The sequence below is a fragment of the Chaetomium fimeti genome, assembly GCF_033439085.1.
Source record: "Chaetomium fimeti strain CBS 168.71 chromosome Unknown B0H64scaffold_1, whole genome shotgun sequence".
NCBI lineage: Eukaryota > Fungi > Ascomycota > Sordariomycetes > Sordariales > Chaetomiaceae > Chaetomium > Chaetomium fimeti.
In genome coordinates, this window is record NW_026944329.1 from 1,764,183 (window position 1) to 1,784,737 (window position 20,555).

Below are 20,555 nucleotides of genomic sequence, written 5' to 3' on the forward strand. Positions count from 1 at the left end.
CCAATCTTCCAATCTTCCAATCTTGGTCCCTCGCAGCAGCCAGTAAAAATATAATTGAGGCGTTGTGATGTAATAATCCACCGCTGGTTGACCTCGTCCCTCGTGGAGTTTGCAGATTCAATTATTTCAAGTCGAAAAATGGGCGTGCACAAGCGAAAGCACGAACCAGAACTTGAACCCAGAACCAGAACCACAGCGCCGTCGGTCACCCTCACGCGCTTTTGCTTCCACTTGGCGTGGGTGCTGTGGGTTCATCCCCGACTCCCCGGTTCTCGGCAGGCAAAAGTTGCTGTGAGTTCAGCTTGGCGAGGGTCCTGGTGACCTCTTTTGGTTGAGGGCCCAGACCGCTACCGGACTAGCGCACGGCTTGTGCCTCAGGAGTGCCGCAGCCGGGTCGTTGCAGGCACCCAAGACAGGATGTGGAGAATTTCACCGGAAACCGCTGGTATTTGGTATTTTGTTGGAACGCACCTGGTTAGCGTTGTGGGAGAGAGGAATGAGCAATGGTTTCGTGATGGTCCTTGAAGGAAGGACAGGCAGGTTCTGAGATAATCGACAATAACCAAAGTTACATTCTCGAGATTGTAAGTCTTCTTGATCGACAACCTCGGTAGATACCTTATGTACAAGCAGGAGACTCCCAAAACACATTGCATATGTAAATGACGTAATTTGGTAGATGGTGCAGTTGGCGGCTGAACGATCGGGGTCGAGAGAGATCAGATCGTAAACCTGGTGAAAATCATTCGGTTCTTCGGCATTGTTAACATGCATCGTAACTCCAGTTTAGTTCTCGTTGCCTTGTTTTGTGTTTGCCGTCGAGTCTCACATTCAACTTTTGCCTTGAAGAACTACACAACGGCAACTTGGCAACACAACCCACATTTGAAGAACACTTTGCATAGTCCTCTGCAGTTATACCCCTACCTAGGTAGTCTTATACCGTAGTGTCGGTATCCGTAATCTGTATCAATCCATAGCTCATCCATTGCCAGCTTATCTCGGGCGCATAATTAACCCCTCTTACTAAACCATGTATTTTCCCTCAACCACAACCACAACGCCGTGTTTTGTCATGGCCACCTATCACTTTTGATATTAGCTAGTGCCCTGCCTAGCTTCAACCTTAGAACCCCGTTTCAAAACGCCGTCTAAATACCCATTACCCAAAGGAAACAGCCATGAAACCATCAACATCTTCCTAAGAGGAAGGTTTCAGGGCTTCCCATCCGCCCATCTCTATCGCACCGTCATCCGCCAATAGATCAACTGCTGGCGTCTTCCTAGGTGCCGGCGGAGGCGGCGGCGCCTGCTTCTGAAACGAGGACACGGGAGCGGGGCTCACCGGTTTCCTAACCGGCAACTGTGGTTTGCGCTCTTGTGTTCCTGCCAAACCAACAAGCGGTATCCCGCCCGCAGCCGCCATCCTGTTTTGCCCCATGACCCCCGCGCTAGTATTGGTTCGGCGAGGGAACTGCGGCGGCGGTGGTGTCCGCTCCCTTAGGCTCGCATTTCTAGCCGGCAGCGAGGCAATGCCGCCGCTTAGGTCTGACGCTGAGCCGTTGGCAGAGCCAGGTGTCGACCGTCGGGGAAAACTGGCCACCGATCCCTCCGGACCGTGCAGAGTTGCATCCGAGGTGAGGCTGGACGAGAGGATGCTACTCGCGGGGGAGACGGGGGCCGCGAGATGCGCTGGTTTCTTAGCCACTGGCGGCGCGGCCTTTTGTTTCGCCGCCTGCTCCTCGGGTGCTCCTGGCTTCGGCCCAACGGGCGGAGCAGGCGTCGTCTTATTCACCGGCTTCCGCTTCTGCTGGGCCGAGGGAGCGGGGGAACCAGTTCCTGATCCGGTACCCATGCTCGTCTGACGCCGTGGAGGAGGCGGGGGAGGCATTTCTGCATGCAAGCTCTTGATGTCGTCGTTGATTTGCATCCTTCCCATCTTGGTAGGAAGCATTGATGGGTCGTAAGGGGGCGGCAGCTTTCTCGGCGCCGAGCTCGACGCTGAAGACGAGAGCAACGTGGAATGGTTGACGTGCTCGTACGGCGAGGTCGACATGCTTGAAAAGGATGACAAGCGGGATTCAGACCTGGGAACACTGACCCAGTCCGGCTCGTCAGTTGGCGCGTGGGGGTTGGTCGGCCGCTTTGGGTTCAGGATGATTTGTGACCCTGGGTTGTCGGGCTTAGGTGGGCTGATAGAGGACTTTGCCATTTTTCCGTTGTCCAGCCACCACTTTTGGCGATCGGAACTCGCCGGTGGAAGACCGGGCTCAATGGCATCGTACCCTATCAGATCCTCGTCGTCTGACTCGTTTGCAGCCAGATTCGCCGTATCACCCCCAACCTCGGCTTTCCGCCGTTCGTACACCTCCCGGCTGATCTTGTCTCGTCGCTTCTCATTCACGATGTTGACAGTACACTCGAAAATAGCGTAGACCGGCCGGTGGTCGGAGAAGCGTAGTGGTGCCGAGTTGTACGCTAACTGCCGAAGGTTTGACCCCTTTCGAAGGATGCGATCGGTCCAGGCGGGAATACGTGCTTTCTCACTATAATCCATGTTAGCAATAGATAGCTTTCACATGCACCCACGAAGCCACTCACGAGCTATCAAAGTCGTCGGTGCCAACATCATACTTGTATGTCGGCATGAAGGTTATCCGAGCCTCGGAATAAAAGCGAAAGGAAAGCCCCGCCACCATTTGCAGGTTCAGCTGGTCGTTTTCGAACAGTCGCTCAAGATTCCGCCTCTTCACCGCATCCTTGGCTGCCTCCAGCCCGAGCCCGACCCGGTAGTTGAAGTCGCCAAACCAAATCACCGAGTCTAGCTGGGTGTTAGTCTTGACAACTAACCAAATCGCAAGTGGATCTGGGTCTCTTACCATGGTCGGCTATCCCTCTGTTCCTCTGGAACCAGAGGCCTTGATCGATAGTGGCATAGTCTCGGTTTCTCTCCTCGTAGTTGGCGAATCCTGCTGCTAAGTGTGCAGTTACGAAGCAAATGGGCGTGTTTGCGTAGTCCAACCGGATGGCAACCGCCCCCTTGTTTCCAGCCATCCCTGACATTCCTGTTTTCTTGACACTACCCTCCACATTTTTGATATTGTGAAGCACCGAGGCCTTGACAAAGATGCATAGCGCAGCGCCGACAAGTTGGCCGCTCCGCAGCAAGACATACTTCTCGTCCCCATCTCGGTTATAATGCTGGTCCAGCGTGGCTTTGATGGCCCGTTCCCACAGCTGTTTTCTTGTTGGGTCGCTGTTCATGATTTGCTGGGGATTAAGCTCAACTATCTCCTGGAATCCAATAGCGATGATTTCTGGCTGAATAGAACCAAGCTCAGAGGGCCAAAGCCAGGAAGACAAATCCTCACTGATGCCATCAGTCCTCCCATTGAGGTTGAATGTCCCCACGAGGCTATTGGCGTTAGTAACTTCCTTGAGCAAACAGATCTCCTCTGGCACTTACATATGAATCTTCTCGTTTGTGGAAAATTCGGCGTTCCGCCGCTGCAGCTCACCGGCAACATAGTCGCTGATGGGATCGAACAGAATGACGGGCGCCTGGCTAACTAGCCTCCCAAGCAAGGTATCGATAGTAATTTGGCGTGCTTTGTCGGCGAAGTTGTTGTAGTAAAGTCGTGTAGCTGACTTTCGGACATCGGCAATGGCTCCGGCAAGCGACATCTTTCCAGTGCGCGTGAAGGAGGACTTCAGGGCGCCGGTGCCGGCGTAGATTTTGGATAGGGAATCGCCATTGTCAGCCCACAGGTTAGCATGACGAGACCAAAAGTCGGATGGCGCCCTCTCCCCTCTGTGGCCGAGAAAGGATTCAACGGCCATTTGTGAGATGATTGTCTGAATGAGGTTTGTCCTGTCTAGACAGTCAAGGCAATTTGTCCTGAAGACACCCTCCTGCTGTAGAACCACGACAGAGCGGCGCTTCTTATGGCCACCCACACTGCCGTTCGACGGCCCCATGTCATCCGACTCCTGAGCAAGATAGTACGCAAATCCGTCGGCCGAATCTTCGATGTATCGACGAATTTCGTTGGCCGCCACATACCCCTGGGGCCCCTTGGTCTCGGCATGGAAATCATACTCGGTCTCTCTTAGTAACGCATGATCCCTGGACTGGCTACCCTCTGGTCGGCTGAGGGGGCAATTTTGGACGCCGAGTCGGTAAAGGGTCGTGAGCTCGTACTCCCCGGGTTTCGTGGCACTCAAGAGGTTCACAACATGAACGGCGCCGTATGCTTGCTCCAGGTCGGAGAAGTGCTTGTCGAATGCTGGTTGTGTCCCGTCCGCAGAACGCGTGACCGTTATTTTTTGCTGGTTCGGTATCAGACCAGCAGCTTGCTCCCAGAAGACCGGCACCGAGCCTCGTACTTGGGCGTACGAGAATACTACCCCGGACGGGCTCCAATATGTTGTCTCTGATTCGACGAAATTGGCCACGTTCCCATCGTCGTCGATTCCCCGTGAATTGAACCTTGTGCCGGCTCGTCTACACGACAATCGGGAGATGATCGTCAAGTAGGATGGCAAACCCGTCTTCGCAGAGCCCAATGGCGCCATGTTTTGTGGTATTGCCCAACTCCTGCAGAAACCACGGATCGCAGAGGTCAGTATCCTCGATGCGTCCAGTGCGTCCCGCTCTTGCTTTTGTAACCGGGATCGAAACAGAACGAGTGGTCGAATCATGTAGGAATTCCACAGGAAGGATTCGTCAAAGTTATCTATATCGAATTCCGCAGCATCGGCCGGTCTAAATCGTGTCAGTGCCGTGTTCATCGTAGACCTTCAATGCTGCCTTCCTACCTGTCCTGCATGCGGTTCGTAACATCAAAGTCGGTGCTATAATAGAACGTCCCGTTTCCAAGTAGCTTCTGTAGCTCCAGGCAAGGGTGTTCCATTGTGACGTCCCTCCTGCCCAGTCCTTGCCCGTATACCGATGCTGCGTCTGATTCGAGATCGTAGGGGTCGAGGGCTACGACGTCATCGTATTCGGCCGAGTTGAGGCAGAAGAACTGCACGGCCTCGATCTTTTCAACTGTCTCGCCCGGGCGGAGCGTTGCGACCCGCGAAGCCTGCGTGATGACGCATAGGAACACATCTCGTTCGATCGATATGAGCCCGAGCGTTCCGTAGATGGGTCGTGGAGTTAAGGGGCGGTAGTCTTCGAGTAACTGGTCGGATGCTGTAGAGAACTCCACCATGCACTTGGACGCATTGTTGTCAAAGGTGGTCGAGCGTTGGCGGCTAGCCGACACAGAGGCAAGTGACCCATTGGCGATCGCTTCGCTTGTTGTTGTGCTGTGTCGCAAGATCAGGGCATGCGAGTTCGATGCGATTGCGATGGCTCGGTGGGGGTATTCTCGAATTAGGATCTGACTGGACTTCTCGGGGGACGGCGGTTGGCCTGACCACAAGGCTGTCGAGGGTGGTGGGCCATGATTGTAGTCCATGTTGGTCGTAGGTAAAGAGGGGCTGCGATGTGATTAATACGAGGACAGCTTGCAAGGTCGAGCGCAGCCGTCATGGCGGTCTCAGAGCGAACGAAGATGGGCCAATTGGGCGCCAAGATGTGTGAGGTTTTGCGTGAGTGACTGGTAGCTGGCAGTGAGCAACTCGAAAGTACTTCGTACACCCAAACAAGTCGACATTAATGCACAATATCGGGTTGGAATGCAGTCGAGGGGCATTCGCTTTGTAAGAACGCGAGAGCAGCCTGACGTGCCTGCCCGGCTGGGCGCTTTTCAGCTGCACATCCTGTCAGCCGCCTTGCTGATCGCCCCTGCACACGGTTACAAGGAGGAGCTGGGAAAGCGCGGGGCTGCTCGAGTGCGGGGGATCCTGCCTGCCTCTCGTTTCAACGTCCGGAAGATGCTTGTTGAAGCAACAAGGCAAACCTTTGAGAGGCAATGAAGGGTTCGAGCATTCAAGCTGGGTACAGACATGGCCAACATTAAACAGATTGGCGGAAATTTTATTGAAAGCAGACATTACTTCCTCGAGGTAGGAGGACTTGGGCATTGGGATTTTATCATTAAATTAAGCTAGGCAATCATGAAAACTGTATGTGGGCTTGATTCGTTTCGCAAGAGGTGATCGTGCCACCCAAATAACCGCGTCTTTGAGTGTCAAAAATTCGGGAGTCGGATTTTTTAATGCAGTTTTTGATAGTAAGGTACTAGCAAATCCCAAAGGAAGTGCCAGGAAAGAATATGAGAGAAAAACATTTGGTGGCTTCAGGAATAATCAATATGAGATCATGCTCTCCGTTTCTGGAGAAATCAGCCTCTTCCTATCATGTTTGTTTATTGATTCGATCATCATTAGCCTGGAGAAAGAAAAGAAGAAAATTCGAGCAGTCGTAAAAAAAAGTTGAGTTAAATGGGCAACCGATTACCTAAGCGCCCCATTCAGCTCAGACTGGCCCAACCTGGAAGCGTGCCAAGCCAGATGTTCCAGCGCGAATCATAAGTGGGCCCTTGCTTGACCAGCAGGCCGCTTTTTTGCATTTGACTTCCAACCTCCAGCCCCCGGATTCCATCACTCTTACACCTCGTCCACCCGCCTTAGAAGCCTCAACGCCAAATCCCGTATCGTTTTGAAACTACACGCTCTCGCATCAATATCTCTGGCTCGTGGCTCGGAATTTCGATAACCAAAAAGAAGCCTTACTGCCTCCCGATCCGCGACCATGGCCGACTTCGCCAACTTCGGAGGCACCGACGAGGAAAACGCTGAGATCAAGCGGCTCAATGCCGACGTGGTAAGTGCGGCGCTTCCCATTTTGAAGCGCAACCGATATCTAACCCATATTGCGACAGGAAACGGATACCGACAACTTCGAGAATTGGGAGAAGTTGATTCGCGCCTGTGAGGGCCTTGAGGGCGGGCTCAACCGAAACTCGAGTCCGCAGGCCTTGGCAACCCTCCGCGACTCCTACGATCGTTTCCTCCTCAAATTCCCTCTCCTCTTTGGCTACTGGAAAAAATATGCCGACCTCGAATTCAACATCTCGGGCCCAGAGTCCGCCGAAATGGTATGCTTTCGGTCTCACGATGGTATCAAGCGAGGTCAGGCTGACACGGTTGCTAGGTGTACGAGAGGGGTTGTGCCAGCATCACGAACTCGGTCGATCTGTGGACCGAGTACTGTTCTTTCAAGATGGAAACCACTCACACTCCCCACCTTGTGAGAGAGTAAGTATAGGCGGACCGTTTCCTTCCCTGCCCCATGACTCCTCACCCGCAGCAAACCTGCGAGGCTGGCCCGCGCCGCCGACCGAACCGCCAGAACCATCACTCCGAACCTACAACCATCCGGGACATGGTGAGAGATACCAAAGGCAGCTGCCACCCTCTGCTGGGATCGTTCTCTCACAAACTTTAACCAGGCTCTGTGTGCTGTGGCCTCGTCCTCACTTCCCGTTCGCACTTTTCCCGGAATTGTTGTCTGGCCTCCTCAGATGGATCGCACCACTTACACACAAGTCCCCTATTGTATTTACACACCCTTCCCAATTCGCCCCACCCCATCCCGTTGCATTTGTTCCCAGCTGACACGGGCTCCAGGCTCTTCGAGCGCGCCGCTTCGCACATCGGCCTGGACTTCCTCTCCCACCCCTTCTGGGACAAGTATCTGGAATACGAAACGCGGCAGGAGGCGCAAGACAAGATTTTCACCATTCTCAACCGCGTCATCCACATTCCGATGCATCAATATGCTCGCTACTTTGAGCGTTTCCGGCAGCTCGCCCACGCTCGGCCTCTGGAGGAACTCGTCTCAGCGGACATGCTGGCTCGGTATCGTGCGGAGGTTGACAGTGAAGCCGCACAGTTTGGCGTGCAAAAGCCCGAGCTCGAGATTGAGCGTGACATCCGTGCCAAGATCGACGCCTCTTTCTACCAGGTCTTCCAGCGCACCCAAGAGGAGACCAGCAAGAGGTGGACGTACGAAGCCGAGATCAAGCGCCCGTATTTCCACGTCACGGAGCTCGAGCATCACCAGCTGATCAACTGGCGGAAGTACCTTGATTTTGAGGAGGCCGAGGGTGGTTATCAGCGGATCGTCTGCCTGTATGAGCGATGCCTGGTCACCTGCTCCCTCTATGACGAGTTCTGGCTTCGGTACGCTCGGTGGATGTCGGCACAGGACAACAAGGACGAAGAGGTCCGCAACATCTACCTGCGCGCGGTCACCCTTTTCGTTCCCATCAGCAGGCCGGGTGTCCGACTCCAGTTCGCCTATTTCGAGGAGATGTGCGGCCGGGTCGAGATCGCCCGGGATATCCACGCCGCAATCCTCACGCAGTTGCCGGATTGTGTCGAGGCTATCATATCGTGGGCCAACCTCCAGCGGCGACAGAGTGGCCTGGACGCGGCGATCGAAGTGTATAAGGCGCAGATCGATTCCCCCGTGGTGGACATCTTCACAAAAGCTGCGTTGGTTACGGAATGGGCGTTTCTGTTGTGGAAGGTCAAGGGCTCCGTTGATGAAGCGCGGGCTTCCTTTGCCAAGAACGTCGATTGGTACGCCGACAGCCGTCACTTTTGGCAAAAGTGGCTCGAATTCGAGCTGGAGCAGCCGACCAATGCGGACGTGGAGACGGAGCATGCCGGGCGGGTCAAGAACGTCTTTGCTGAGATGAGCACCAAGAGCCGTCTTTCGCCGAGCATCAAACAGGAACTGGGCCAGGTGTATCTGAGCTACCTGCAACAGCGCGGGGGCAAGCAGGCCATGAAGGAGTTCCTCATCATCGACCGGGAGCTGTTCGGGTAAGCAGTTCATTATCCATTCAATGCGCGGTAGTGAGCGATACTAACTGAAGACACAGACCCCAGTCAGTTTCTCTCATCACCAAGGCGAAGCAATCTAAAGAGAGTGCTGGCCTTCCAGCGCTTGACGATGCAACCCGCCCCAAGGCGGAGAGACGTTTCTACAACTACTTCGAGTTGCACACAGATCCGGATCCGAACGCACAGGGGCCCGCTAATTTCGATTAAGTTGATTTGAACGGGGAAATCGGTACGATCAGCGAGTTGGTAATGGCGACGCTTCTCATATATCGCGCTTCAATGTACATCGCCATGGCTTTGTGGCCGTCTTTTCCGAAGGAGGACGTGTGTGCGGGAACAAATGTTGTTGGGCTGGCCAGCGAAAGAGAAGCGCACTCCTTTGTTCCGAAGTCGGGGGAGCAGATGTTGGGCAGTTGTGGGCTCAGAGGTCTTGACAATACCTCCATAATGGGAGCCCGGAGGAGTTGGCCTAGGCATACGGGATTATTATGTATGGATTATGTAGCACTATTGGCATGGTGGAAGCTTCAACTGTTTCTTGCTCGTCTAAGCGTTCTTCACTTGTGCTTCCAATGAAATGTGTACTTGGTACGTCACCAGGTGTGAGAGCTGGTTTAGAGTACCCTTTGGGGTTCATTCGGCAATCATGTTCTGATTGCTGCAGGGCGATGACTGATGGACTTCTCAAGGCTGTTCCGTCATCGGCCTCGTTCCGAAGCGGGAGAGATCCAGAGCAGGTCCCACGTGCCGGGCCGGCCGGGCTGCTTCCGTGTCAGACCATGCTGACTTATCATTCAACAGGTCAAGACGGGATTCAACACGGCGTGTCGCCACTGCCCAAGCACCAGACCGCGGATGAGTGCTGTAAAACGTTGGATAAGCCGTATATTCGGCGGTTTGTGTTTCCTAATGACCAAAAAAGGTAACATTGGCACCGCTTAAAAGCAAGGGGAGGTGACTCCGACTGTTCTCTGTGTACATAGTAGAGATATGTAGAGTGATACAGATTACCGACTTGTAACTACCGAGCCCCCGGTGCTCCTTCAATGGTTGAGTCAGAGAGCCCGTTCCACTTGCAACGACGAAGGCAAAACTCAAATTGGGAACCCCGGCTGACAGGCTGCTCGGCACTCCTCGGAGAACCCTCGGCTCCGTCATCAAGGTTTCGGCGCGCCTCCGGGAAGCCCCACCCGTTTTGTTCCGCCACCACGAGAGAACGGATTCGTGAGTCGAAGTTCGGGGAAGACGGGGCGCACCGCGACCCTTGACCTGTCTCACACTGTAGAACGACCCACCGGTGGGCTCACTCCACACCCCAATCGACCACTCATGATGCGCCTATAACTTTTTTTCGATTTCATTCCACTCGCCATTGGCAAACCCCCGAAGCCGAAGGGTCATCCCCCGTTACCACCTGCTTGGCCCTCTGATTACGCATCTTCTGCCCCATCACGCCTTTCTGGTGGCCAGTTGTTTCTGATATTTCTGTCCTTGTCATCCAGACCTCTCTCTTTAAATTGCCGGATCTCAAGGTGAGCCTCCCCGAGCGTCGCTTTCCCTCCTGCCCTGCATTGCCCTTCTCTTATCGGCGATCGGAATTCGCGCCCCATCGCACTGAAGCTCCCCCACCAAACACTCCCTCCGGACAAACACCCGAACCTGACTTCGCGTTTCGCAAAAAATCACAGATGTCGACTGCCACTCGCACTTTCGCTCGCGCTCTGCGCACCTCGACCCGGCCTGCGTTCACGGCGGCGCCCCGGGTTGCTTTCCGTCAGGGTGGCCACCGCTTCTACTCGTCGGAGCCCGCCGCGAAGAAGGGTTCGTCGACCTGGCTCTGGCTCGCCGGTGCTGCTGCCGTCGGCGGCGGTGGCTGGTACTTCATGAACAGCCAGGGCTCGGCCACGCCCAAGGTCGTCACCCCCCAAGTTCGAGGACTACCAGGCGGTGTACAACGAGATTGCGAACCGCTTGGAGGAGAACGACGAGTACGATGACGGCAGCTACGGCCCCGTCCTGGTCCGCCTCGCCTGGCACGCCAGCGGCACCTATGATGCTGCTACCGGTACCGGTGGCAGCAACGGTGCCACCATGCGCTTCGCCCCCGAGAGCGCCCACGGCGCCAATGCCGGCCTGAAGGCCGCTCGTGACTTTCTCGAGCCTGTGAAGCGTAAGTTTTGTAGCACACCGCCTATTGGGAGTGGCCGGTGACTGACAACCAAAACAGAGAAGTTCCCCTGGATCACCTACTCCGATCTCTGGATTCTCGCCGGCGTTTGCTCCATCCAGGAGATGCTCGGCCCCAAGATCCCCTTCCGCGCCGGTCGCCAGGACAAGGACGTTGCCGCCTGCACCCCCGACGGCCGCCTGCCTGACGCCGCCCAGGCCCAGGACCACCTCCGAAACATCTTCTACCGCATGGGCTTCAACGACCAGGAGATCGTTGCCCTGGCTGGTGCCCACGCCCTTGGCCGGTGCCACTCTAACCGCTCCGGCTACTCGGGCCCCTGGACCTTCTCCCCGACCGTCCTGACCAACGACTTCTACAAGCTTCTCCTTGACGAGAAGTGGCAGTACAAGAAGTGGGACGGCCCCAAGCAGGTAAGCTGAGCCGGAAATTCTCGCGATGATTCCGAGTACGGTTGCTAACGCGAGAAATAGTACGAGGACAAGAAGACCAAGTCGCTCATGATGCTGCCGGCCGACATGGCGCTGGTTGAGGACAAGAAGTTCAAGAAGTGGGTCAAGGAGTACGCTGCCGACAACGACCTCTTCTTCAAGGACTTCTCGGCCGTCGTCACCAAGCTCTTCGAGCTGGGCGTGCCCTTCAAGGAGAACACCGAGAAGTGGGTGTTCAAGCCCGTCAACGCCTAATCTGGGCTTGATGCGGCCGCTCGAGGAGGATGGTATGCGACTTCCGCAGCGTGGGCGGCGTTCTGATTAGAGGAGCTTGGGGCATCGTCTAGACGGAGGATAATTAATGCTGGCTTCGGAGCCGGGCTCAACCCCTTGACTGGCTGGCGTGTCCGCGTTAGAACGGGTAGGTTCGCGGCCGATCGCAACTGCTGTATTACATGGCTTCTTCAGCGTTTCCTTCTCGTGTCTAGCAGACTAGATTTGTAAAATAGAGTGGATGAATTTAAGTCACTTAAGAAGAGCAACCAGTTCGACTCGGGGGTGTGAGGTGTGTGAGAGGTCGGGGAATTTGCATCAAAGGGGAGGCAGGGTGTTTAAAGACGTTCCAAAGGCGGGGGAGGTGTCGCGTGGCATTGGTTGTGTAACCGACAGGGGCAATCATGACTGGGAGATCAACGAGGACTTGGGTGTGTTGGGTATCATCGGCACCTCGCCGTTGCGGTGTTGCTGCTGAATTGTCCGGGTTCCCCGCATACCGGGAGCTCTGGACATACATACAGGTACGCAACCAGTGGCAACTCCAAGGGGTTGAGGTCCCGAAAGATGGGTTAGGGTTATGCAACTGCTCTTATCGTTTTTTCTTATCCAACTTTCCGTCCTCTAAACTGTTCAACAACCCGCAAACCACCACCACTAGCTCTCAGGAACACAATGGCGACCGCCCGAGTACCGGTGCTACGGCACCTCCTCAGCTGCCAAACACGGACCCTGCGCGCCTCGAACCAGCGGCGCTGGGCCCAAGTCCACGACGTGCGCTTCCTCACAACGACTCAACAGCCGCGCAACATCCTCGAAAAGTACCGCGACAAGCTCGACCGCAAGGCCCGCGAGGAGGGCCATACCGACATTGACTCCCTCAAGGCCGCCTACGCCGACAAGATCCACACCCTGCGCAAGGAATCCGACACCATCCTCACCGCAACCCCCGAACAACCACCACCACCACCCCCATCCAGCCCAACAGGCCCAACCCCAAACCCTACCCCGCGCCCCCCAACCGGCAGCACCGGCATCAAACCCCTCTCCGCCATCCTCGACCTCCCCAAAGCCTCCGCCCTCCCCACCGCCGAACTAACCGCCATCTGGCGCCTCCGGCACGCCGCCCAGCCCAACTCCCTCTGCGCCACCATCCCGACCCCCACATTCAGCACCATGGACTCGCTCGCGCGCACGAACCCACAGTTCGTGCTCCCCGTGCCCCACCCCTCGCAGGGCGCGGAACTGCATTTCCTGCAATGGACGTGGGATGCCGCGACGCGCAGTGCGACGGTGCTGTTTACCCAGCTGGCGGAGTATAAGGCGAGGGGGGAGTTTGCGGCGCCGCATACGACGGTGACGCATTATTTGGATTTAATGGGGCGTGGTGGTGGTGGTGATGGTGGTGGTGGGGAGGGGGGGTTGGAGGGGGTGGTGCTGATGCAGGGGACGGTGATGGAGGATCGCGGGGTGAAGGTGGATGATGCGAGGTGGTTGGTTATGTGCTTGCAAAGGTTTTATGGGGGGTGGGATGGGGTTGGCGGGGAGGCGGGGAAGGTAAGGGCGGAGGAGAGGAGGCGGTTGTTGGAGTGGTTTGGGAGGGGGGATGGGAGGTTTAGTGTGGAGCGGTTGTTGGAGGAGGCGGAGAGGATGGGTTGAGAGGGGGAAGGGGGAGGGGTTGTAGGATATTGGGATTGTATCTTGGGAGTGATATAGAGATGGTGTCTAGAGGTGTATTTGTATTAGAGGATAGATGATGTGCCGATGGCAGTGAATACAGGCTCTCCGAAGAGAATATTTGACAGCTATAGCCTTGCCCCAGACGCTCGCTGCTCCTTTTTCACCTGTTCCCGCATCACCCGCCTCAACACCTTACCGCTGGGTGATTTCGGGATCTGGTCAACAAACCGTATTCCCCCGCGCAGCTTCTTGTGAGGTGCGACCTGGGTTGCCACCCAGTCTGCGAGCTCCTGTGCCTTGGCCTCGCTCGCTTTTACACCGTCGCGAAGTACCACATACGCCCGAGGTACTTCCGTCGCCTTCGCTTGGTCCTCGATGCCGATGACACATGCATCCGCCACCTCCTTGTGGCCTATCAAGACGCCTTCTAGCTCCGCTGGCGGGACGGGGTAGCCGTCTAGACGAGTTAGTAATGAGTGAGAGCGCAATCGCGAAAAGGAAGAGTGCACGTACTGTACTTGATCAGCTCCTTGAGCCGGTCCACGCAGTAGAAATTGCCGTGCTTGTCGCGCCGGAAGACATCCCCCGTCTTGAAGAAGCCATCAGGTGAGAAGGCCTCCTTGGTTCGCTCCGGGTTTTTGAAGTACCCTGGGAAGACATTCGGGCCTTTCAACCAAAGCTCGCCGGACTGTCGAGAAGGTTAGCTTATACATGTAACAGAAGAAAAGAAAGTCAACAAGGGAAGAAACGCACCTCCCCCTCCTCCACCTCCTTCCCATCCTCTCCCACGATCTTGGCGCTCATGTTGGGCATAATCTTCCCAACCGACCCCATAAACTTCCCCCACTCATCCACCACCTGACAACACACCACTGCGCTCGTCTCAGACAAACCAAACCCCTGCTTCACGGGCACATGGATGCGATTCCACACGGCCTCGGTCAACTCCCTCGTCAAGGGCGCAGCCCCAGAGTGCAGGACCTTCAGCGACGTCAAATCATACTCATCCACCGCCGGGTGCTTGCTAAACGCCAGCACAATCGGCGGGGGCACATACGCAAACGTAATCCGATGGCGCTCGATGGCGCGCAGGGCACGGAGCATATCGAAGCGCTCTAGCACAACCAGCTGCCAGCCCTCGTAGACGGACATGAGGACGCCGCAGGTGAGGCCGTAGATGTGGAAGAAGGGCAGGACGCCGAGCTGCTTATCGCCGCGGCCGTCGGCCCCCCCGCGGGGCCGCCACTGGCTGCCCTCGACGTAGCTCGCCTGCAGCACGTTGGCCACCATGTTGCTGTGTGTTAGGCACACGCCCTTGGGTAATCCCGTCGTACCGGAGCTGTAGACGAGGAAGCCGATCTCTTGCGGGCTGATCTGGGCTTGGGTGTGTTGGTTTGTGGTGGTGGTGGTGCTGCTGCTGTGGATGCTGGAGAAGTCTGCCTGGATATGTCAGTTGGGTCTTGTTCTATGGCTGGAGTATCACGGGGCGCTGGCGGGTGCTACATGGAGCTGGGAAGGGGGCAAAAGGAGAGCAGCCTAACGCACGGCGGATCTGCCCCGAGGGGTCGCGGTGGTTGCCAAGGAGGATGACGCGGTCGAGCGGGAGACTGGCTTTTTGTGCGGCGGCGATGGCAATAGGGAGGTTGGCTGGCTGGGTTACGAGACCCTTCGCGCCGGAATCCCGGAGCTGGAAAGCTAGTTCGTCGACGGTGTAGAGGGGGTTAGCCGGGGAGACGATGGCGCCGGCCCAGAGGGCGCCCAGGGTGAGTATGGGGGTCTGGATGTTGGTGTTACTGGCAGCTTCACTTATGACCAAGCGGGAAAGTATCACAAACGTCAATAGAGTTGGGCGTGTAGAAAGCTAGAACATCGCCCTTTTCCCACCCCCAAGTGGCCTTCAGTCCCTTGCCAAACTCAATAGAGGCACTCCGCAGGTCGGCCCAGCTGTAGGAGCGACCTGTCTCGTCGCATGTTAGGATCTCCTTGGTTACGGGGAAATCTCGACGCTTATTTCCTAGGAGGAGAGTCCAAAGATCGATCCCGTCGGGGATATCAAGCGGCGGGAAGGTGGATGGATACGGCATTGTGAGTGACGAGAAAGCCGAATCACGATGGGAAGCGTAAGGCGAAGGTGCAGCTCTCAACTCCTAAGGGGGATACAAAGGGTAAGAGGTGAGTGAGAGCGAGAAGGAGCTCTCAATCGCTCAGTTTCGGAATTGGAGGTTGGTGTTGACATAACCCGAGCGTCCTGCTGTCATGCCAGCCATGTTTCCAGAGTACACAGTACATTTACATCCGATGTGGTTAGTCGCGTGCTGCATGTTCGGCCATGGCTGGCATCGGCTCTCCAAATCGGTCTTGGATCGTCAATGGGAAGCAAAGCTCGGCCTTGGAGGTCGGTGACAGGCGGTCGGGTTAGCGTCGGCCCCACCATCGGCTCTGAACTCCGGGCGCGAGGGCGGGGAGCGTCAGGTGATGAACGGGCGCTAAAGGTGCCCAGGGAGCCAGCTGGGGGAGCTCAAGGGTCAGTATTCTGTAAGTGGATCAAGCAGCGCTCACCTGCCATCCAACTTCAACTGTTGCTCACAATGAAATCCATATTTCCATCGATAGTAAGATCCCGACTTAATGTTCAATTATCAGTTGGAGCCTCACCTTGGCCACCTACACCCCTTAGTTCTCTTTGCTCGCTTCGTACTATTTCTCTGCTCAATAGATACGCCTAACACACTTCAAGATGCTTTCCGTTGGTGAAAATGCGCGATACCGTAACAAGCCCCTGAAAACAAGCTTCGACGAGTTCTCTAGAGCCCTCGGAAAGAGTCAGTGTTCGAGACTCTCGCGTATTCGGTTTTCTGCACCGCGTCTCTCGTTCATTGAATAGAGCGCCCACAGTACGGAATACACGAGCTGCCGTCGATAATAGGTGGACTCAATTCCTCCGTGTTGGAAGTCTGAAGGGTCAAGGCTCAGGGGCAGCAACAGGGGTCTGAAGCAGAACGGATCAAACTCGCTACCGACTGCGACACCTTCCAAACCGCGCTTGGGTACAAAATATTCTCCATTGGGTCCGCTGCTTGTGAGTCTCGACGCCTTCGTAAACACTGGGCGCTTCCTGGCGCTTCATGGTGCTTCCTGGTGTTTGAGCGAGGAGTCCACTACCCTGGTAACTGTAGTTGACGACATGGGAAGTTGGCAACACATGAGACCACGGAGTCTTGTAGTTTCCCGGTGATGGGGCTTCGTTCGGAGGAGACTAAGAGTTTAAAAGTCGCGTTATCACCAGCTTCACTTTCTCTCCTCTTCCTCTCATCCCATCAACCCACACTGTCTCCCGGCCTTTTTCTTCCCTCTTCACTTCTCTTCTTCACCAACAGCTGTGCTGTTTTGATTAGACGACTTCGACAAGTCTCACGTTTACATCCGAATCTAATACATTTTTTATTTTATCAACCACCACCACCATGTATTTCAAAGCGACAGTCCTGTTCTCTCTTCTCGCCTCGTCCATTGCTCTTCCGACGGGCAATGGAGACCGCAGAATCAAGCGTGGAGTCCTTGCAGTCCAGGACTATGCGGACTTTCAAGTCTCGTCTGGCGTCGCTGGCGATGCCCTGGCCGAAGTGAACGCGAAGTTCCCTGTATGTGTTCTCCCCTCCCTAACATTCCTGTTGCACCCATCACTTACACGCTCAGATTGACCAATCCGACTTCGCCTCGGTCGACGCTGAGGACTTGGAAATCCTCAAGGCAGCACGTGAGACGGCCGAGGCAGCAGAGACAGAGGCTGGGGGGTTCAACGACGCCATTGAGGCTGCCGGAGGCAAGAACACGCCCGAAGGGCAGGCGCTGCAGGCTGGCAAGATCAAGAACAAGGTGCTCAAGCTGCAGCTACAAGTATTGGCTCTGCAGATCGAAGCTGCCCAGGGCAAGGATACGTCCGAGAAACTGGCCAAGCAGCAGACGAAGCTGGACAAGAACGTCAAGGAAGACGAGGCGGCGGCTGGCCAAACGAGTACGAGTGTGGATTTTCAGGGCACCAGTGAACCATAGGCGCCTAGGACGATGCCGGCTTAAACTCAAGTATTTCGGAGAGATCACTACAAATGAAAGAGGAAGTCCGACGTCCCTGCCCACTCCCAAGTAGGAAGAAAGAAATGCCATTAAGCACCTGGATAAACTATGGCACCAACGCGATAACCCTCCACCAACTACTCGCCCACTTCGCGGTCGTCGCTCCAGTGGATGTACGAAATAACCTTCCACCGCCAGGTGGCATGGCGGATCTTCTTGCCCCAAAAGAACAGCGGCACCCATCCGAGTAGCACGGTCGCCGCAATGGCCGCCATCACGCCATACGCGTTTTGGTAGCCGGCCTCGGCAACCCACGGGTTGGTGTAGAAAGAGAGGAGGAAGCCGAACAGGCTCTTAAACGCCATGATGGTCGTGGTGATCTCCCCGGCCACGGGGCGGTAGGCGTCGATGACGTAGACGAGCGCCACGTTGGTGCCCTGGACGATGGCGAAGTTTACTGTTCTGTTAGCTGGGGATTGTTGAAAGAAGGAGACAAAAAAAGGGGAAGCTAAGAGAAGTAAACAACTTACACAACCCAATCCCCACGACGGGCAAAATCCTAAACACACCACGTCAGCACACCACTCAACACACACCCAACACACACCACCCAAACCCCCATTCCCAACCCAAACACCAACCCCCCAAAACAAACAAACCAAAACCAAAAACCAAAAACTCACCAATGCACCCCCCTCCCAACCCCCACCCCAAAAACCACCAACCCCACCGGCCCAACCACCCCAGCAACCCCCATCGCAGGCAATCTCATCTCAGGCTCCCTCACCCCCCCATTCCTCCTCGTAAACCAATCCGCCACCGCATCCCCCCACCTGCCACCAGCCGGAATCCCCACCAACGCCCCCAGCACCGCCGCCACAAAGCACACCCCCACCTGCCAGGAGGTGAACCCGTAGGCCGAGGAGAGGGCGAGCTGCGCGTTGGAGGTGAGGGCGACGAGGAAGCCGATGGTGCTGGCGAAGACGAGGGAGGTGTAGAGCACGGGGGGGAGGGTGATGAGGAGGAGGGGGCGGAGGAGGAGGAGGGGGAGGGGTTCGCGGGTTAGGGGGGAGGAGGGGAAGAGGCGGAGGGTGTGGAGGTAGGGGGTTCGTTTCTTTTGGGGGGGTTGGGTTTCGGGGTCGGTTGGGAGGGTAGTGGTGGTGGTGGTGGTGGTGGTGATGGGGGTTGGGGTTTTCGAGGAGGAGGAGGAGTGGTCGGGGGAGGTGGTGCTGGTTGAGGGGGGAGGGGGGTTGCGGGTGTAGGCTGTTTCCGGGAAGGCAAAGATTGCGATGAGGAGGACTAGGCCGATCAGGGCGGAGGCGACTTGGAAGATTACGCGCCAGTGGTTGTGGATGGTTATTAACCTGCGGAAGTGGTTAGACAAGGCCAGAGAAAAGGGGGGGGAATCAAGGGGTAGCTACCCCGAGACTATCAGGCCGAGTGCCGCGCCGACGGCAAGAAAGGAGCTGTAAAAGGCCATTACACTGCCGCGCTCATGCAGGAAGAAGAGGTCCGCGATGGTAATGGGTGCTGGGGAAAATTGGTCAATGTTTGTGTTGACTCAAAAAGAGGTCGGCTTTCTCACCAACAGTCTCAGCGGCGCCTGCTGCGAAGCCCATCAGGATACGGGCGGCAAGGAACCCACCATACGAGTGCTCGAAACTGCACCAGATGGCTGTGGCAAAGTACATGGCATAACTCAGCACATACGTTGGTCGCCGGCCGTACTTGTTGGCGATGGGGACCCAGACGAAGTTGCCTAGACCCTGGAGCAAGGCGGTGGTCGTGAAGAAATAAGAAACCTTGGCCACCGCTGCAGCAAAAAGCCCAGGGTTCTTGCCGGGATGAGCCCCCGGGAAGAAGTCCATGGCGATCTGGAGCATGGCAATCGAAGGGCCAGCAGCGAGGAAATTGCACATCATCATGGCGAAACAGATGACCGCTGCCATCCAGTACTTGTACCACTGTGGCCTGTTTGTGTCAGCAGTGTTCGAAGTAGGCACTCGAAGGCACTTGGATGGCCGTGGACATACCAGTTTAGGGGATCATTTGGGTCCGAAGAAGGGGTCGGGATCAAGATGATCTCGTTCGTTTCGGGATGGCGGAGACGGACATTGCCCAACGTCCTCTTGCGTGTCTTTTCGACATGACCGACTTCATGATCCGCGTCGAGGGGCGTTGAAATACTGACCTTGTCCATGGCTGAGATGGTGTAGGAGGAGAGCTGACAGGCCTAGAGGCTCTAATGTTGTTATATCAAGGTGCTAAACCTGGTTTAGCATGTCGTGTGGGAGTATTCTCTGTATTTTGCGGGTGGAATGGACACTGCTAAACAACAAAACCGTTACCGCCTCGGTTGCCGTGTTGATAGAAGATGAGAGCAGCGTAGAATACGGGCCAGCCACCCACTCACGGGTCCCCGAAGGGCTTCCATGGCCCCAGCTCCGTTGTGACTTATGAATGTGAATAAACACTAACCTGGGAGTACTGGCAACGTCTGTCACAGTCCCTAGCCGAAGCTTACGTTGCAGGGGGTGTTGGAGCCGCAAGCTTGTTTGCGATCTGCGCAGGGGAAGTGCCTGCGTTTCGGGGCCCACACGGAGATGCCGAAAAAGGCATGAACAAGAGTGTTCGGCAGCGGTCATCTCTAGGCTGTCATGTCCCTGGTTGATATAGCACCTCGTCCCGTAGAGGGACCATCTACCTGTCGGACATTTGGAACAGACTCGTCTATCTCGTGGACTTGGCTGATAACTTGGCGCAGGCTTGTCCGGAGAAGCTTCTACACAGTGCACGACTGTTGAGGAGCTCCCATAACTTGGTTGCATTAAGTTTCTCATGCTACCTTGTAGCTACCTATCTGACATCTTGACTTATGCGTTGGTACCTTGTGGTTCCTGCCCCTGACACCGTCAAGGGGCTATGATGTTGGACTCCTTAAGAACGCTGGTTATGAGTGGGATTACAGCGGCGTCTGGTAGCTCCGAGGTGTGTGGTCTTCAACATGATTTGTTCCCTCTCGAGCGTCTTCTTAAAACACCGAACTGGGTTCTGCTGCGCGTTCGGGCGTCAGTTCCCGATCCGGTGCCCGGGCCGGAATGAAG

The 20,555-nt window shown here is 55.9% G+C and overlaps 7 protein-coding genes across 7 annotated transcripts; 4 read left to right on the top strand and 3 right to left on the bottom strand.

Annotated features, from left to right (window-relative positions):
• Positions 1–735: 735 nt before the first annotated feature.
• On the bottom strand, positions 736–5,920 carry B0H64DRAFT_351877 (phosphatidylinositol-3-/phosphoinositide 5-phosphatase). Its single transcript, XM_062801475.1, has 5 exons — positions 4,819–5,920; positions 3,467–4,765; positions 2,880–3,415; positions 2,602–2,821; positions 736–2,546 (listed from the first exon to the last, which is right to left on the bottom strand). Exons 1-5 carry the CDS (start codon positions 5,463–5,465, stop codon positions 1,202–1,204), a joined length of 4,047 nt encoding a protein of 1,348 aa, XP_062663852.1. The 5' UTR covers positions 5,466–5,920; the 3' UTR covers positions 736–1,201.
• Positions 5,921–6,520: 600 nt separating this feature from the next.
• B0H64DRAFT_380659 (uncharacterized protein) lies at positions 6,521–9,350 on the top strand. The gene is made up of 5 exons (XM_062802752.1): positions 6,521–6,775; positions 6,834–7,049; positions 7,106–7,209; positions 7,582–8,784; positions 8,844–9,350. The coding sequence occupies exons 1-5, from the start codon at positions 6,704–6,706 to the stop codon at positions 9,010–9,012; spliced, it is 1,764 nt and encodes a 587-aa protein (XP_062663853.1). The 5' UTR covers positions 6,521–6,703; the 3' UTR covers positions 9,013–9,350.
• A 1,143-nt stretch (positions 9,351–10,493) lies between these two features.
• Positions 10,494–11,679, top strand: B0H64DRAFT_414329 (heme peroxidase; the record flags this gene model as incomplete). Its single annotated transcript, XM_062805024.1, has 4 exons — positions 10,494–10,681; positions 10,719–10,975; positions 11,033–11,406; positions 11,467–11,679. 4 exons carry the CDS (start codon positions 10,494–10,496, stop codon positions 11,677–11,679), a joined length of 1,032 nt encoding a protein of 343 aa, XP_062663854.1.
• Positions 11,680–12,150: 471 nt separating this feature from the next.
• On the top strand, positions 12,151–13,356 carry B0H64DRAFT_470440 (ATP11 protein-domain-containing protein; the record flags this gene model as incomplete). Its single annotated transcript, XM_062807830.1, has 1 exon — positions 12,151–13,356. The coding sequence occupies exon 1, from the start codon at positions 12,373–12,375 to the stop codon at positions 13,354–13,356; it is 984 nt and encodes a 327-aa protein (XP_062663855.1). The 5' UTR covers positions 12,151–12,372.
• A 61-nt stretch (positions 13,357–13,417) lies between these two features.
• B0H64DRAFT_333715 (uncharacterized protein) lies at positions 13,418–15,722 on the bottom strand. Its single transcript, XM_062801082.1, has 5 exons — positions 15,213–15,722; positions 14,923–15,154; positions 14,131–14,813; positions 13,891–14,065; positions 13,418–13,834 (listed from the first exon to the last, which is right to left on the bottom strand). Exons 1-5 carry the CDS (start codon positions 15,459–15,461, stop codon positions 13,503–13,505), a joined length of 1,671 nt encoding a protein of 556 aa, XP_062663856.1. The 5' UTR covers positions 15,462–15,722; the 3' UTR covers positions 13,418–13,502.
• Positions 15,723–16,551: 829 nt separating this feature from the next.
• B0H64DRAFT_13084 (uncharacterized protein) lies at positions 16,552–17,509 on the top strand. The gene is made up of 2 exons (XM_062798117.1): positions 16,552–17,018; positions 17,074–17,509. The coding sequence occupies exons 1-2, from the start codon at positions 16,842–16,844 to the stop codon at positions 17,428–17,430; spliced, it is 534 nt and encodes a 177-aa protein (XP_062663857.1). The 5' UTR covers positions 16,552–16,841; the 3' UTR covers positions 17,431–17,509.
• B0H64DRAFT_448522 (major facilitator superfamily domain-containing protein) lies at positions 17,510–19,651 on the bottom strand (the record flags this gene model as incomplete). The annotated part of the gene is made up of 6 exons (XM_062807052.1): positions 17,510–17,908; positions 17,982–18,010; positions 18,135–18,815; positions 18,873–18,981; positions 19,037–19,422; positions 19,485–19,651. 6 exons carry the CDS (start codon positions 19,649–19,651, stop codon positions 17,589–17,591), a joined length of 1,692 nt encoding a protein of 563 aa, XP_062663858.1. The 3' UTR covers positions 17,510–17,588.
• Between the last annotated feature and the right edge of the window lie 904 nt (positions 19,652–20,555).

Bases quoted from the DNA above. Each gene is read 5' to 3' on its own strand.
- B0H64DRAFT_13084 (XM_062798117.1), top strand. From the start codon at position 16,842: ATGTATTTCAAAGCGACAGTCCTGTTCTCTCTTCTCGCCTCGTCCATT. The intron at 17,019-17,073 runs GTATGTGTTCTC...TTACACGCTCAG, and splicing joins AAGTGAACGCGAAGTTCCCT to ATTGACCAATCCGACTTCGC.
- B0H64DRAFT_333715 (XM_062801082.1), bottom strand. From the start codon at position 15,461: ATGCCGTATCCATCCACCTTCCCGCCGCTTGATATCCCCGACGGGATC. The intron at 15,155-15,212 runs GTTTGTGATACT...ACCAACATCCAG, and splicing joins ACACGCCCAACTCTATTGAC to ACCCCCATACTCACCCTGGG. The intron at 14,814-14,922 runs GTGCGTTAGGCT...ATATCCAGGCAG, and splicing joins CCCCTCGGGGCAGATCCGCC to ACTTCTCCAGCATCCACAGC.
- B0H64DRAFT_351877 (XM_062801475.1), bottom strand. From the start codon at position 5,465: ATGGACTACAATCATGGCCCACCACCCTCGACAGCCTTGTGGTCAGGC. The intron at 4,766-4,818 runs GTAGGAAGGCAG...GACACGATTTAG, and splicing joins ACGAACCGCATGCAGGACAG to ACCGGCCGATGCTGCGGAAT. The intron at 3,416-3,466 runs GTAAGTGCCAGA...TAACGCCAATAG, and splicing joins ACAAACGAGAAGATTCATAT to CCTCGTGGGGACATTCAACC.
- B0H64DRAFT_380659 (XM_062802752.1), top strand. From the start codon at position 6,704: ATGGCCGACTTCGCCAACTTCGGAGGCACCGACGAGGAAAACGCTGAG. The intron at 7,050-7,105 runs GTATGCTTTCGG...CACGGTTGCTAG, and splicing joins GCCCAGAGTCCGCCGAAATG to GTGTACGAGAGGGGTTGTGC. The intron at 7,210-7,581 runs GTAAGTATAGGC...CACGGGCTCCAG, and splicing joins ACTCCCCACCTTGTGAGAGA to GCTCTTCGAGCGCGCCGCTT.